Here is a 17,316-nt window from a genome sequence, read left to right as displayed (position 1 = left end):
CAGAAAAGCACAGGTTTGGACACTAGATAGTAAATTTACTATTAATACTAAAAGAGATCAGTGTTGCACATATCCTAGTAAAGAAGTGCTTTCCAGATCTTGGGGCTCTTGAGGGAGGGAGGGAAAGTGTGAGGTGTCATCTCCACTGGACAGCATGGTCCAAAGTGCGCGAAGTGTGCAATGGCTCACCAGGGAGGGAGGACTCCAAAGAACAGAGTTTACTCAGGAGACCTTAACATTAAAGGAGTATTGAACTAACTGGATGGATGAACAGCACAGCATGTTTGAGGACTCTCAACTTGTAATGGTACCAAGGAAAGCATATGTTTTATTAGCTGAAAGAATAGAAAAAAAAAAAAGTTTCTTTCCTCATCAAGAAACTGTGTTCCTAGAAATGAAGGAAGCAGAGTGGAAGTTGAAAAAATATTCTCCAAGAGTAATAAAACTGCCAAACTGCAGACATTTAGCAGTATTTTATATGTCATAGGGCATCTGAGACATCCACAAATGTGTCTGTGGTAGATATGACACCACAGCCATAGGAAACCTTTGCCTTTTAGCAGTGACAAATGAAGGCTAGACTGGTCTCTTTGGCACTGAAATGGCATAAACACCCTCATCTCAGTGGCTGAGCATGATTCTAGCCTCCAGAGGCATCAGAGGATGATGGAGACCAACTAATCTCCAATTTGTACACTTAGTTAAATGACCCTTACCTTAAGGATAAGCAGAGCAAGCACACTTATTAGCTTTGCTAGGAGAAAAAGGAATGATGTTTCAGAGAAAATTTATGCCAGGTGTTTTTATGAGCTTGGTGAATCAGCAGATGTCTTAGAGAAACAGTACAAATGTTTCTGCTCATTCAAACCCTGGAAAGCACTTCTTTCCTTATATTGCCATTTGAGTTGTGCTGGACAACTAAAATGTTCCAGTGGGAAGCACATCTGTGATATCCTCACAAGCAGTAGGACCTAGAAAGGTTAGAAAGTCATGACCAGATTGTCTCTGGAAAAAAATGGGGTGCTCAGTCAAAGCTGAATGAACTCCTGCTACATATTACGTTATTTGCTTTTTTGGAGTACTGGTAGGTCATAATACTGATCCAAGTTAACATCCGTAACCTCAACACACATGGCTTTCTTTGAAGGGAGAGCAACACAGGGAAATTAATCTTACTAATGAGTTTGGGAAGGTGAAAGAATTAGAGGATCCTTATGATCTTGATAGGTGAAATACTAAATTGCTTTCAATCCTCTTATTCCACTCCACTCTGCAACACCTGGAAATAGTTTCTGCATTACAGGTGATACAGGTTCATAAAGGTGATTACAGGTGATACAGCGACTTCAAATGGTTGGCGTAAATATCTCATGTTCCTATTCATAGGAAATGAATAGAAGCTAATATTGACCACAAACCAATTGCCAAAATGGCTTGGTAAATTCCCACTTTTTCTCAGATAAATAACTTTTTTTTTTTTTTAGTTAAACTGTATGATTCACAAACTGCATATATACCTGTAAGAGAGTCGCTGGTTGTAGAAAAAGTCTCTTACACATTTGATAAAAAGTTAGGAGGAAAAAAAATCCTGAGCCTAAATTTTGTTCCAAATAACCATATTTTAATAACCAGTCTGGTCTCAGAGGAGATATGCTGCCAATGCCGATTCAAGGTAAGAAACTGGATAACAACTACAGTTGGCTGTGGCATGTATTTAACTCTTATTACTACTAATTTAGTGAAGAACTCCTGAAGCTGAGAACGAGTTGGGAAGATGATCTCCAAAATGTTATAGAAAAAAAAATATTAAAATGGAGGTCATTTAGAGTGAACAACCCATGAGAAAAGATGTAAAATATTTTGTATTGGCTTCAGCTGGAAAGCAGAATTGCTGATCTGAAGCCTTGCAGGATATGCCAGAAATACAGCCTATATAATGCAAAAGAGGCTCATGTTGGTTGTTCAGGAAAAAAAAAAATATTGTTTACACTTTCAGGGGAAAAATCCGACAAACCTATGTATTTGTGCTTGACTATTATCCTTACTTTATTAGGAGGTGAAGGAGGAGCTCATGCATATCAAATCCATTTTTGATGTACCTAATGCAACTGGCTGAGAAATATCTGAGAAGAGACCTGTTTACTGAGCATGAGTTTAAGTAGTTTTCACTAAACATTAGGTTTAATCATGTAGTCTCTTATTCTCACAATTCCCTGTCTAAATGGCTGGTGAAAAGGATGTTAAAAATAAACAAGCAAATAAACAAACAAAGAAAAAAACACTGTTGCAGAATCAATCAGACTGTGTCATTGCTGATAGCTCTGATAAACAGAAATCTGAAAACAAACATTTGCATTTCTAGAAACCACTCTTAAAGTCATTGGTGACTGCTAGATGGAGGAAAAAAAAAAAGAAACAAGCAAACAAAAAAACAAAACAAAAACCCACAACATATGGCATAGTAAACTCTACAATTAGTGCTGGGTGATTTTACCTCAGGTAGTGCATTATGCACCTCTGGTAGTGGAAAGTGGCTGGGTCTGCACTGCGGTACAGGAAGTGGGTTTGCATGGTCTGGCTCCTGGTCCCTTCTAGAGCAGTTTTGGCCTGGAAGAGACCAGCTGGATTGATCCAAACCAGAGCCAGGGCTTCAACCAACAGCTAGCATTGAGGCTAGTGATGGTCCAGGCTTGAGCCAGCTGCTCAGCTGCCTTTTTTTGGAGGTACAGCCATTTCCAGGAGGAGTTACAATATTACACAGGTTAAGCTAGCCAGCAACACCAGCAGCAACATCAACAGGGAACAACAAAAACAAGTAGTTTCACAGCTGTTTGACAGCAGCAGTAAGGCTGTTTCAGGTGAGACCTGCTGGTCTGAAGCAACAGCTCTGGAAATCTCCAAACTAATTATACTCTGCTAGTAAGGTTACTTATTAGATTGACCAAAAATACATGAGCCTATATGGTGGTTTTTTAACCATTAATTTGGGGGCTGGGAATGAAAGGCATGCTTTGGGGACTGCTGCTTTGATGGCTGTGTTTTCCAAGCAGTAGAGTGAGGTCTTGCTACCCCTCAGTAAGTACACACAAGGGATGGAGAAGATCCCTTGAAAGACCACTGGACAATGACTGATCTCTGAATGCCACACGAGCATCAGTAGCCTGTATTCTTTTTTCCCATTTCATGAATGGTGTCCAAGGATAGGACTGAAGAGCTGTGTTTTTGCAACAGTTATTTCAGCATTTGTTTTACAGAGACAATTAAGTGGAAAAAAAGAGGTGTTTATGGAATCCCAGTTTAGAAACATGATTTTTCTAAGCTAACAGTGAAAAGTAATAGGCTGGCAACAGAACAAGCATGTACCCTGCATCCCATGTGAAGATGTGACATCCCTGCTCTTGTTTGATACAGTTCTTTCACTTGTCTCCTCACCTTTCGTTTCTTGCACTCGTTCCCTTACTAATCCCATTCCCTCCTGCTCATCCAAGATAGTATTCAGCAGGTACTGATACTATACACTGACTAACCAGGATACCTGCTGCCTCTCTACAGGCAGATTCATACATTAAAGCACATGTCTGACTGAATTCCAAAGGCTTCTTTGGACCCAGCACTGCTCTTCTTCACAGTTCCTCCCAAACCTTTTGTTTTTACAGAAGCAATTGGCTTAACTGAAGAGAAAAGGCATGATTTTTTATTTATTTTTTTTTTTCTGGGCTTCAGTCCCAAAGTAGATTTCTGCTCTCTCTCACTTTCTCTCATTCTTTTGAACCCTTCCTTGACTATGCCTTTGTGCAATGCTGGATGGCTTTATAAGTTCCAGTTTTATTCTGTGTCGCAAATATTTGTGTCAGTCAAATATAATGATACAGGGTAACAAGTGCAGCTTTGACTTGTTATAGCTGCCACTTGACAAAACCATTTTCTGGTGGTTTAGGAGATGAAGCCAGAACTGTTTTAAGTGCACATGGAAAAGCTGCTGCCTGCTTTGATGGGCCTTTGGGACTTCACTTTTGCTTTAAACCAACAGGGCATGAGACATGGAGGCAGTCAGATCCTAGCTGCAGAAATCCTGTACGTAGCATGCCATCCCAATTCCTGCATCCAGATCAAGAATTAGAAGGGGAGGCAATTCATAACATGGTTATTATGTAAAACATATGCACAAATTGAGGCATTGTGTACACTAGCATAATTATCCATTGCTGACAATGAATATGCTGGTACTGAATGTGATTAACCTGCAAGCGCAGCCAAGAACTATTCTTGTTTCAGAGAGCCCATGTTAAACCTGCCTGCTTGTAAAACTGCTCGGCACAGCTTTAATTGCACCCATTGCTGACACCCATTGTCAATAACAAGCATTTTTTGCTGCTGTAGACAAGGGTGAAAATGTAAGGATGTTGCAGTGAGCCAAAGCTTGAAAGCACTCACTTAGCTCGTATGCTCAGGATTTAAACTACTGGGGAAACTTTATGTCTCTGGCTATTTATTATTACATACACCATGTTCTTGGAAACCACTCCACATTTAACAGCAGTTAAACCCATCTGCTGCTCCTGAATTTTCATTTCATTCACAAGCCTGCTTGTTTTAAAAGTATTTTTGGACTCATCACCAATGTGCTATCAAGCTTTTATTATTCTGCTGTAAGTTGGCAAGAAGAAAGACTCAAATTTTAAAAGGAAATGGTAGCCTCCTATATATTTCTCAGCTTTTACTTGAAACTTCTCTTCCCCTCATTGACATAATTGAAGTTTTTAGTTTAAATGCAGCTATTTGCCACAAAAGTTCAATACCCCATTGCTAAATGCTGATTTTAGTGTTGCTTGTAATTGTGAGTGTGTAAATGCTGCATAATTACATCATTGGTGTAAGGAACATATTTGAATTTAACAATGTTGATTGCAGATACCATTCAGTATACTGAAGTTCCTGTAAGGGCAGATTTTCTTGCCTTATTTACACACAATATCACAATTTTCCTTACACATCTCTTCTCCCTTTTTCTTTACATGTCTCTCCTCCCTTTGTTCATGTTTTATTACTGTTACTTGGCACGGCAATACTTCAGTGCCCTCTATGTAAGCTTGTCAGGGATTTTGTAGTTCCTTGAGATTTTCACATGATCTTCTTCAATTTCTGAAGATTTTTTTCAAGCAGAAAACTCTATTTTCTTCTGTTTTCTTTGGGTGTCTGACTTGTAGGATACTGTTCTTGTATGTTCACGTTCTTGTATGAAAGTAAATTTTGTTGGACTTCCCAGTATTGAATATGTGCCATTTCTTCTCCATGGCAATAAATAGATCCTGCTTTAATCCACAGATTCACAAGGCTTTCCAGACAGTGGTCCAGTTTAGGTGTATGCAAGGCCTTCAAAAGAGGAATACTTGAACACTGAAAATAGTTTGTCTTTAGGTCTTGTGTAAAAGTTTGGCTGGTTTTTGTTTTTATTTTAAAGTGAGCTGTCCTGAGGGATCACAAGTGTCATAGTTGTTCATAACATTTAAGATATCTGAAACACCTTTTTTTTGTTTGTTTGTTTTTTAATTAAAGAGCAGGAGATTTAAATTTTCTATACAATAAAACTCCAAAACTTTATATTTAAAGTATATATTTATAATATATATCATTAGTACCAATGTCACTGTCTACTATTAAATAAAAGACCTTAAAAATAATAAAATGAAGACTCTGGGGTGAGATTCAGTTGCCTAAGATAGGCATAAGGTGCTATTTTAGATGTCCTGCAAGATCTAAGATGTTCCTGTGGCTGTCAGAAATGACAGATGGAAACCCCCACCCTTCTGAAGCAGCAGCTGGAGATAAAGTGATACCTTTCTGCATTTAATGACACTAGAAAACTCTGTTTGGGAAACTCATGCTAACTCACCTTTAGGATTGTTTTACTTATACTCTACGATGCCTAAGACTCCCTCACTGTTATAAACACTCCCTCACTGCTGTTTGAGTAGAATTTATTCAAGAGCCTATTTTTACAAAGGGGATTACATTTCTACACCATAGATCCACTCAGTGCAATTTGTACAATCTTGATTTGAAAGCAGGTATATATATACATATATTAACACAGAGGAAATATGCCTTTTGCTGTTGGCAGGCTATTAATCATCTGGTTCTGAATTAAAATTGCTGAAATTACTAGGAAATAAACTTCTGATGGAGAAAATCTATGGAGTCATAGCATGGGGGGCTGGAAAGGGTTTGTTTCAAGGTTTCAGCATCCTAGCAGTTAGGGACATTTTCCACAGTTTCCTGTTTAGGATGATATCTTTGGTTTCTGGCCTCAGTGAAGGCAACTGATCACTATCCCCATGTAATATCCTGTCTTTGGTGTTTCCTAGGCTGTGATTTCTAAACACCTCATAACTCTTTTTCCTCTTCTGTATATTTTCTTCATTTTTGTTCAGTACCTACCTTAAAACACAGTGTCCCCAAAATGATACAGTTCTGCTGGTGTCTCATCATCAATGATTACAGCACACTAGTTATAACCTATTGTCCTTATACACAGATATTATTAATATTTTAAAGGAAAGCTGTTTTGCAACAGAACCTCATTCTTGGCTCCTCTTTAGTTAATGATCTTCATAAATATATTCCTTACTTATATTTTTGCATTTAATGTTTCCTTCCTCAGAGCAGTTCTTAGTGCTCCATGAGCATTTCTCCTATGTCTATGAATCTCTACATTTCTTTTTGTAAGTCTCCAGAATCTATTCTACAAACTAAACTAAACATACTTATATGCCATGGTTGAAGTGCATCAGCCCTGGTGGGCTTGTCCATTTAGTGCTTCCCAACCACCCATGGTAGGCTTGGTCCTGTGTGGGAATCCATAGCCACTCGCAGAATCACAGAATTGAAGGGGTTGGAAGGGACCTCAAAAGATCATCGGGTCCAACCCCCCTGCCAAAGCAGGTTCCTTAGAGCAGGCTGCCCAGGTAGGCATCCAGACGGGCCTTGAATATCTCCAGAGAAGGAGACTCCACAACCTCCCTCCACTCATTACACTGAATATTCCAGATTTTGTCATGTGAAAAAAATCCTGTCCATATTAGTTTGATTGAATATTCAGATCTAAATCCATCCTACTTACACAAGGCATGGTAGGAATGCATCCTCCAAAGGGCAATTCAGTGCATTTAAGCTTTGAACCATACTCAGGAGTTTCCCATGTTTCAAAGGACTCTGCTCCCAGCTGGTACATCCAAATGCCTGAAGTTTGACAGCATCAGCATAAACCTCAGCTCTTAATAATACTGTTTTATGACAGCAGTAATCCTTTCAAGCAGAGCTAGAAGTCCCTTTTCTTTAGACTATACTTAACATTTAAAATGTTATACTTTGTTGTTTTTTTTTGTTTGTTTGTTTTCACAATTAGTAGCCATTCTTTATACTGACAGTGTTTCAAGACTTCCCTGAATGCCTTGTTAGCCTGGTGGTTTTATGCTTACAGGTAAAAAGACAATCTTGCAGATGAGAATAAAAAAATACTAGTGTTTGTCCTTTTGCATTAAAAAAGTAGTATCTTTTAAAAGTATCTTATTTAAAAAAAAAAAGTCTATAAAGTAGTATACTACAAGGTGAGGATAAACTTTACATAAACATCATAAAGAATACAGACTTTGTAAAAAAGCTTTTCAGTACTTTAGGTATTAAACATTCTATCTCTCTCTCTATATATAAAAGCCATTGGATGCATAGCTACAGACATGATAGTTTTGCTGTTAACAAACTCTGTGATCCTTGCAACATATCTCTCCCTTTTACTTACAGAGCTCTCTTGTATTGTTGTTTGGTGGGAACTCGTGTTTTCTCCAATGGCATTGACTCATGCCTAGTGAGGGGCCTGAATTCATTGCAGAACTTCCATTTCATACACACACAAAAAAAGAAGCCTGATATTCATTAAAAACAAATGTATAGTTTCCTACTGTTAAAACTTCACAAATTCATAGTGATAATTAGAGTAGGTTTTAAAATATGGAAGCAACAAGGTTATTTCTAATTTTAGCTAGAAAAGGGTGGACTTTCAAGAAAATGTTTATTTATTCCTTATAGCATTTTTGCTTGATTTGCTAATAATTACTTGAGATTGGTAGATGTTGCATACTAAAAATATACTGAAGTACAGTAATGCAGCATTAATTCTTGTAAAATATGTCTCCCTTGATTGTTCTTCCTTGAAGGAAAACAGCTATTTAATAGATACCTATAATCAATAGTATTTACTTGCCTTTTTGAATATTGTATAATATAATACTATTTCATTTATGTTAAAAAGCCTCTGGAAACTTCAGCCTGTAATAACACCAATTTACAGCTTGAAGGGAATAAATGGCATGCCAGATATATTCCCAGAGCGGTTATAGCAGGAAAGACCCCTAACCCCTGAAAAACAGCCTGGGAAGCAAAACCACACAACTAAGCACCGTATGCAAACACAATGAAAAATATGAGTTTGGAACATGTCCTGAGTAGATGTCTCTATGTACTTCCAGAAAGGCCAAGAGGAAGAGAATCCCACAGGTAGAGGCCTTCAGCTGGGACCTTTTCCTGAAATGGAATGGACTAATGCACAGGTGAGAGTAGTGCACTGAGAGTAGTGCACTGAGCTGTGGATAAAAAAAAAAAAAAAAAAAAAAAAAAAAAAAAAAGTGAGGAAAGGAAATAGTTTCTGGACTGCTGCTTCAGAGTTTTGACATTTATTTTTATTTATTTATTGAACGCCTCAGTAACTGACAAAATGCTGTAGCATATAAGAGGTTCTGCCTCAGTTACATAGTGATCAACCTGAAAACAATTTGGAAAAAACAATTGGCTTCACCTGGCTTATGACGTCTGACCAAGTCAATAGTGATAGCCAATCGAGAGACTCTTCCTGAATGCAGTCCTTCTAACTGGTTTTGGATGTCTCCTATAGATTGAGATGGATTGTGCCAGAAAAATGATTGTCTCTTTCTATTGTCTATACTTTCTTTATGGTCAAATAACATGTCAGTGCCTAGATTTTAGATATCTCATGTGATCAGGAAAATTTCACCTTTTTCTTTTTGAAATGTCTTTATTCTCTTTTGGACTTGCAGTGATGCAATCAATCTCTTAGTTGTAACAGGCAGGACCAACCTGAGATACAGGAAGGGAAAACTAAGTATATTTGTGCTGAATGGTGCTGCTATCATGGACCTGAGAAGCCTGACAGACAACAGCATTGATGAAGATGTTTTATTTGTTTTTCTATATATATATATAATGTATTATATTGTGTGTATATATATATATATATATGTATATATATATAATGTATATATATTATATATATAATGTATGTAGTGTATATATAATGTTTTATTTGTTTATCTGTATATATATTTTATCAAAGAGCTCTTTCAGTACAGGAGTTGTCAATGAAGTTACTAATATGAAAAAAGATCCAATTCAAACAAAAAACCAAGCAAACAAAAAAGGCAATGACTTCGTTGCATGATGTTACTAACCTCCATAAATGTCTGTTATCAAAATATTCAATTTAGTTTACACTGCATTTGTGTTCTCGGTTTTCAGTGTATGACCTCCCACCATTACGGTAATAGACAAGAGAGAAACTTGATATTTTGGTTGCTTGCCAGCTAGGTCCTTTGGAATCTCGTGAGAAAAAGGAGACAGGTTAAAATTTCAGGGTAATGCTCACTAATGGGATATTTCTGGTAAAAGTATTCTAAAGGGATATATTGTTGATGTCCAAAATGCTATCGTTTGATTTCAGAGTTAACAAGACACAGGGATAAACAGGGCAGGTGATAATTCTGAGTGACCCTTGCAGAGCTCTCTGCCAGATGGACATCAATTTATAACAGCTTATGATGTCTAAGTAATTTTCATAAATGTAAGCGCCAAAAATACGTGGCACTTAAGGTGGCAACCCAGGATGAATTCAGTGGTACATATAATGGATAAGAATTCTTACAGTATGTATCTATACACTCATTTTCTGCCTCCTAGGATTTTGCAAAAGGTCTAATGAAGCTTGGTTTATTTTGGATGCACATAACTAATTTTTACTGCTTTTTTTAACACCTTCAAAGAAGAAAAATGAAGCTAGTCAGTCACTGTTTAATTAATTGTGTCATTTATTCACACAAAGATGAACAAAAACTCTAATACTTCTTCAATACTGAGTGGCACACAGTAGGAGGAAAGTGCTGTTTGCTCCTTAACAAGCCCATATGGTAGTAGGAGATCCAGTGTCCCTACTATGCAAACAGCACTGAATCTTTAAAAGCATGTTAAACAACATCTGCCAGTGATAAAATAAGTAAATCAGAAGGCTCGTTACTTGATAACTTTCACCTAAGAGCCATAAAAAAGGAGATTGAAGAGATTTGTTAGAATATTTTTCATGTTCTGGAGTATGAGTATCATACTATTTATTTTTCTTTTTTAAATAAAGCTACAGAGCAGGTTAGCTAGATGTCATCCCTGGATAAATATAGGAATGATTAATGAGGATTTAGCTAAGAAAGCAAGTGTAAGAGTAAATTTATGGTAAGAATAAATTAATGATAGCATAGTTTTAAAGCAAAGCAATCATATTAGATAAACTTCATTTTAGAATGTGAATTTGCTTGATGAATGGCCCTAAATGTGGTTTAGGCTTTTGTAAAGCCTTTGATTTAATGTTACATTGTATCTTGTTTAGATAAATAACAGTATACTATATCAAAATAATATTCATTAAGGACTGCTTAGCTGACGTCTCAAAGTGCTAGTCAATGAGAAATGACCCTCACGTGGAAATACTGAGAGAGAGTCTCCCACAATTTAGAACTGGCTGTGGACAACATATTTCAATATTTTCTCAAATTACTTGGAAAGTGAAATAAATTCATGGATGGCAAAATTTGCAGGTCATGCAAAGATTGAAAAAGTAGAAAAAGAGGAGGGCACAGCAGTCAGAGCAGTCCAGTTACAGTCTGGCATGGTAAAACAGAATCCACTCAAACAAAATGATTATTACTTGGAAGAGAAAGATTACATAGCCAGAGGGAAGCAATGCCACCCACGCATACGCAGAGGGGACGCCTATGCTGGAAATGAGTGACTCTAAGATGGTTTCAGAGGAAAGAAACAGCTCAGCAGGAGCTTATACAATGAACATTTAATGTTAAAGAAAGGACTAAGAGTTAAGAATAAGGAGGTGGCTTCATTTGTCTATGCAACAACAGTGAGATAATGCAAAATACCATGCCAAGTTTTGGAGTCTATACTTTTAAAATATATTGAATATATTTATAGAGAGAGAACAGAGACTAGAGAAAAAATCCTCCAGAGAGAGACATAACTTTATGACAGTGTGTTCCTGTGGGGAGACTGGAAATAAGGGGATTCTTCAGTGCAGCAGAGAAAAGCAGAAACAAATGCTGGACAGGCTTTTTCTAGCAGTGAGAACGTTGGACAAATTATCAAGGGAAGTGGTAGATCACTGCATTACGTTTTCAAGATTAGATGCTTTTCTGAAATAGATACACACACTTTAGTTTAAGGTACGTTACCGTTGTCAGTGCTATGAGATGCCATATGTTAGGCTAAACTCAGTGATATAATGATACATTCTGCCTTGAACTCTGAATATTTCAGGTACGTACTCACTCAGCAAATTCTTCTTCAATGCAGGAATATGGGATTAAATGATAGAGGTGAGTGAGATTCCACTTATGTGACTAAGGCAGTTTATCACCTTCTTCCCCAGCTACTAGCTCAAATGAAAATATGTGGAGTTGTATTACTTGGTCTAATGAGAGCATTTACTTCCTTTCACCTTTCTTCTTGTGGGTGGATGGAGGCCAGCAATGCTTTTCTCACTCTGTGTTTTGCTTGGCTTGAGATTTTCAGCTTGCATTTCAATGCAAGCATGAATCAATCACACATTACCTGTGGCTACCCTTTGAAAGTTCAGTAGAAATAATTGCTGTCAATCTCTTAGCTGAAGGGGTTTCTCTCATAAAATACAGCAGTATTTTATGTCATCCACACTTCTATTATTAATATCCCAGGGGGGGAAAAAAAAAGTCAGTGTCATAAGACATCCTCTAGGTTCACTTTTTTGCTTTTTCTGTTTATTTATTTATTTATTTTTAACTCCATGCACCAGATCGATAAAGAGCTCAGTACAGCCATCTCCTGGCCACAATGTGTGGAGAATGAAGGCTAAATCCTGCCAAAATCACTGATTTTTGAATTAAGTGTTCCTTCATTGATTTGTAATCTGGAGTTGGTAAATTTTGATTAAAGCCAGAAGATCTGTTTGACAGGGTTTGATATTGTATCTATGTTGTGTGACTGTTTGCCACCTACATCCTGTGATATTTTGTGTGGTCTTTAAAATGGAATTCTGGACTTTCTAGACTTGAGACACATTGTTTCTATTCCTGGCTTTGCAACCAGTCTCTTGGCTCATTTTGTGAGCTTGCTTCATTTTCTTTGCCTTTGTTTTCCATCTATAAAAGGGAAATAACATTTTCCTTTCTTTTGAAATGTGCTTTGAGATGAAAGTCAAGCATCATACTGACTGAAGAGCCATTAGATTTTTTTCTATCTGTTTTACATATAAGTAATTCATTACTGTAGACTGTTACAGATACTCTCAGTGCAGTGAATGATCTCTTCTCATACAATAACATTCTAGCACATTTAGAGATAAGGGGAAACTGAGACCCCCTGCCTACAAGTCTATAGGTGCACTGTTCAATCCCTAGAAAAAGTATAATTAAAATGAGTTTTAATTTGCCCTCCCCAGCCCTCTACGCCCCATTTTAGCATTTCTTTTATGGCACCCTGCTTGATTTGGATTGCATATAAACTACCTTCTATAAGTTTGAGGTACCACAAAAGTAGATTCTATTCTACTTGCCCTGTATCATTCACTGGGAAAAAGTCACTCTTATCTCCAGTTGGGCAAGGATGGAAAGGTCCATTGCTCAGCTGTGAAATTTTCAAAAACAATCAAACAAATCATGTTTTCATGCTTTTTGTTCCATTCACCAGCAAAATCTGTCTTTGTCTTAATGTCTAAAAACATTCAATGGCTACATAAATAGTTGTCAAAGTCTTTGGTCAAGTGCTAATGAAAACTGTTGAACAGTTGTGGTTTTGGGGTCCACCTCTTTCTGTTGTCTCTTGTTTTACTCTCAGACTGGAAACTATTTGAAGTTTAGCCACTTCATTTTTACTTCTAAATTTGCCGAAAGCCTTCAACATTGGAGTTCTAGTCCTTAACACTGACTCCAAGATGTAGTGATGGATATAGGGCTAATGAAAAGTTAACATTCTTTACATGATCTTAACGTTTCATCTGGGAAAAGGGGAACTGGACTCCTATACTCCTTATTGTCATTTGAAAAACCTGCTAGAGAAAATAGGCAGAATCTGAGTCTCAAAAGCTGTCTGAGTTAAAGTAGAATTTCTCTGATGTACAGATTCACTTCCTTTCTATATTTGGGGTCATACTTATTAACTAACATAGCTGTTTAGGTTTTTCCCCTGCTAACTTTTTAGAAATGAGTCTTTGGTCTTTCCTATAAACCAATATAGAGTTGTCAATTTACTCATTTGTTTATGAATAATTTTGTACAGAAAACATTGCATGGGTATCACGTCTAATTTTGGCTGTGGTACCTTTTTATTATTTATGATTACTCAAGAGTAGTAGAGGAAGTGGTGGTATATTTTATCAGTTTTTTTCCCGTTTCTCTTATGGTGTCAGCCAATGTTCCCTTCTGGCCTCTCTGATGGACTTTGGCAGATCAGGCTGTCTGGCTTACCCCCCTTATGTCATTGGCTTTTCAACCTCACCAGCTGAGCAGAAGCATTTGCTTCCCTTCCTATTGAAGCAAATGATAAAACCTCAAATGACATAAATGAATACAAGATATCATCTACTATTTCTAGATGAACACTAACAAAACAAGTAATGTTTGAGGGGTTTTATTATTGAATAGCTGTCTTCTGGCTTGAATACTACTGAAAATTGTTGTTTTTCAGAAACAGGTAGTTAGTGTTATTAAAAAGGGGTATTATTTTGGGGCAATAGTTTCAAGGTGAAAGTTTTTAAATTGTGGGGTGGCTTCTATTAACAGACATCACTGATATTTCTAGTGCTATTAGAAATATATATCAATAAACTATCAGTAGTGGTCCCTGCAGAAACTCACATTTTCTCTGAAATTATTTAGTTCTATTTTCCACTCCTCTGCATACAATGGTGTTTGTTAGACCTTTCGGTTACTGCAACCAAACCCTAGAGTCTTATATAATTGTACATCTCCTTTGCAATCAACAGCAAAGGTAACTGCTGTTTTTAATCCTCAATTAAGTAATTCTCACATACTTTCCTGGAGAGGTCTAATATGAATATGGTGTTAGTGTCAAAGAAAACTGAATATGCAGTTGGTAGTTTTGCTCAACAAAACTGAGGAAGATACCGGTGATATCAGAATTTTGTCTTACTCGCCCATGTTATATGGGGTAAAGTGAATGCTGGAGATTGAAATAAGTTTTTGTACTAGTTATTCATGAAGTTTTTCATTCCTGTGATGTCATGCAGTGTAGGTTGTTTAATTTACAACAACCCAATGATCTGGGGTTAAATGTTACAGGGGCATGAAGAGGTTGTTCTGCTTTTAATTGATGCTGTGACCTACATTTTTCCCCAAGGCACCACAGCCATTTTTCAGAAAAATCCTGTTAATTGTAATTGTACTGTGCAGTGCTGGGTCAGTTCTAATTTCCATTATATAAACTTTAAAAACTAGGGGGTTTTAGTTCAGGTATTTTAAATCACATTAGGTAGGGATTTGCCAGCTACCAACCTAATCTCATATTAGATTGAGATTAGGCTGGTAGCTTGGATACAACTGTTTTCCGAGACAGCGATGGCTTCAGTCTCACAGTCACTTCTGTACAAAACTCTGTAAATTTTGACTGGCCCAAGAGGTACCTGCATAGGCTGTGTTGTTGCTGAAGGCACTTCCTACGTTTTTGAGAAACAAAGCCAAAAGTGATGAATATTTGTGTCAGTTTAATTTCCCATGGCTTCCTGTAGAACAGATGTATGGTCCTGACCATCCGCTAACCTTGGTTTCTGGAGTGAACCCTAACCTCACTGTGCTGTTAAATATACTCCATATTTCCTCCCAGAGGAGAGCACATCCACGCATCTGTCCTATGGTCCCTATACCACCTGCCTCATGGAAACAGTGAGATGTATTTTGGAAACTTGGATGAAAGATGGCTTACATTAGTGTAAAAAAAAATCATCCCTTCTTAAGGAAGAAGAAATTTATTTCTCATTCCTAGCCAGTGAAACTTTAGAGTCATCAGACTGTAATTAAACCCTCTCCATTCCCATTCTTTCATACAGAAGGTTATAAGGTCAACATATATTATCAGACTGTTCTTTACTTCCTTGATTTTTTCCCCTTATGACAGACTTAATATGTTTGACTTTTATTTATTTTTTATATATCAATTTATCAAAATTGGTTTAAAGAACACTTCTATAATTACGTGATTACTTGAAATGTCTGGGATTTCTTGATTACTTAGGTATGAAGTTAACTTAGGTTGGCTAAACAGCTCACTATCATGAGAGCTACAAATGTTTCTCAACACTGAAAGATAGACACAAAGCTTCCCAGGCTAAATAATAATAATAATAATAACAACAACAACAACAACAAAACACCAACACAATCTTTCACTTATTACATATAGCCATCATTACAGAGCAGTAAGGAGCTCAGAAATAGCTTCTGCAAACTTCAGCAGCCTGAAGTAACAGTCTAAATTCACTACTTTTTTTCAGACCTTTTCAATATCTTGCAGATAAGGATAATATCCTTAAGAAACATAAGTAAGTACTTTTATAGCTTCTGGAGACAATATCCTGATTAAATATTTTAAAATGTTGCTATTTATTGAAGTTAGAAAGTTGGGGTATCACTGACCATTGGGAATGATTGATGTAATTCCCTTAGCTTTGAGTATAAATTTAGAAATTAGTCATCATTCAACTTGTAGTTTAAGGTAGAGTAGTTATTCCTTTGGAAAATCCTTCTGAAAAAGAAGTGTGTTATATCTTAAGGTGTACTCTTAAATGCCTTTACTTTATATTCATTCCTGGTGCCTCAGTAACTGTCCAACTTAATTTTTTAGTTTATTCAGTCTCCACATATGGGATTGAAATTATTTTTGTATTTGTTTCATACTTGCAAATCTTCACCAATTCATAAAGCATGGATAATGTGAAATATGAGATATCTACGCAGTATCTTTAATTTTATTGGTAATATATTCTCTTTTGGTAGATAGCCCACGGCCTTTCAATTGTTTACATAAACTGTTTGTAAGAGGTTTACAGCTACAAATGGAATTCTTTTTGTATGTTATTTTAAGAATAATTTCCCAGGGCAAAAGTAATCATGATAAAATGTAGTTGTTACAGTACAGAGTTGTGTTTCAAGGAAACTTATTTCAATTGTGTTTTACTTCTTTATTGTTGTCACAACAGAGGAATGTAGAGCTTGTCAATGATTTAACATCAAGTGCCTACGCATCTGAAAAGGAAATGTTTGGTTTAAAGTTTTACTCCATGTTGGATGCTAGTTAGAGCCATATATTTATTCAGAACTTTTAATCATTGAATAACTTAAAAGATATGGGAAGTAGTAGACAATTTGGAGAATTTTACAGAACGAAAAGAAACAGTTTAAAATAAAGACCAAAGTGATTAGCTGTCATGTCCTTGGCTTCTACAATGGGAGAATGTTTTCTACAATGCCATTTGCACCCAAATCTCAACAACAGGAAAACAGCACTTCTGTTTATTGGGGAACAAAATGATTGTTCTTGCTTACAGAAAACATTATTAGTGACTTCATTACAAATGAGGAATGGCTGAGTTTTGTTTAATCTGTAGCTAAATACTGTAGAAATTTTCAACATCTAGAAACTCTTGAACCCTGTAAAGCACAGGTGATTAAGATACATTGTCTTTCAGCATTCTGAACATGAGCCAAACATGCTCTTTATATCAACTCCATGATTAAATAGAAAGTTGTTCAATTGTCTATTTTGGAGAAAGCCCATAGAATTGAGAATATGATAGTTCTGTAATACTGTGGTTATATACAAGGCAGAGGATATTGTGAAAAGAGTGACAATATGTACATTACTATGTAAGTTTTGAGTAATGTTGCAGGTTTTAATTATCATTGAATGAGTTGACTTAGAGCT

At 36.5% G+C, this 17,316-nt stretch overlaps 1 protein-coding gene across 4 annotated transcripts in view; it reads left to right on the top strand.

The window, feature by feature from the left end:
- Positions 1–17,316, top strand: part of DLG2 (discs large MAGUK scaffold protein 2) — a 1,033,555-nt gene that overhangs the window by 397,810 nt on the left and 618,429 nt on the right. Inside the window, exon 7 of one of the 4 annotated variants that reach the window (XM_050713155.1) lies at positions 8,526–8,606. The exons of the other annotated variants lie outside the window; for them this stretch is intronic. Coding sequence (XP_050569112.1) covers positions 8,526–8,606 — 81 coding nt within the window. The remainder of the gene's footprint in view (positions 1–8,525; positions 8,607–17,316) is intronic. 4 annotated transcript variants of the gene reach the window in all.

This window comes from Cygnus atratus, chromosome 1 (genome assembly GCF_013377495.2).
Source record: "Cygnus atratus isolate AKBS03 ecotype Queensland, Australia chromosome 1, CAtr_DNAZoo_HiC_assembly, whole genome shotgun sequence".
Taxonomy (NCBI): Eukaryota; Metazoa; Chordata; class Aves; order Anseriformes; family Anatidae; genus Cygnus; species Cygnus atratus.
The sequence above is the reverse complement of the archived record's forward strand: the minus strand, read 5'-3'. Positions and strand labels throughout refer to the sequence as shown.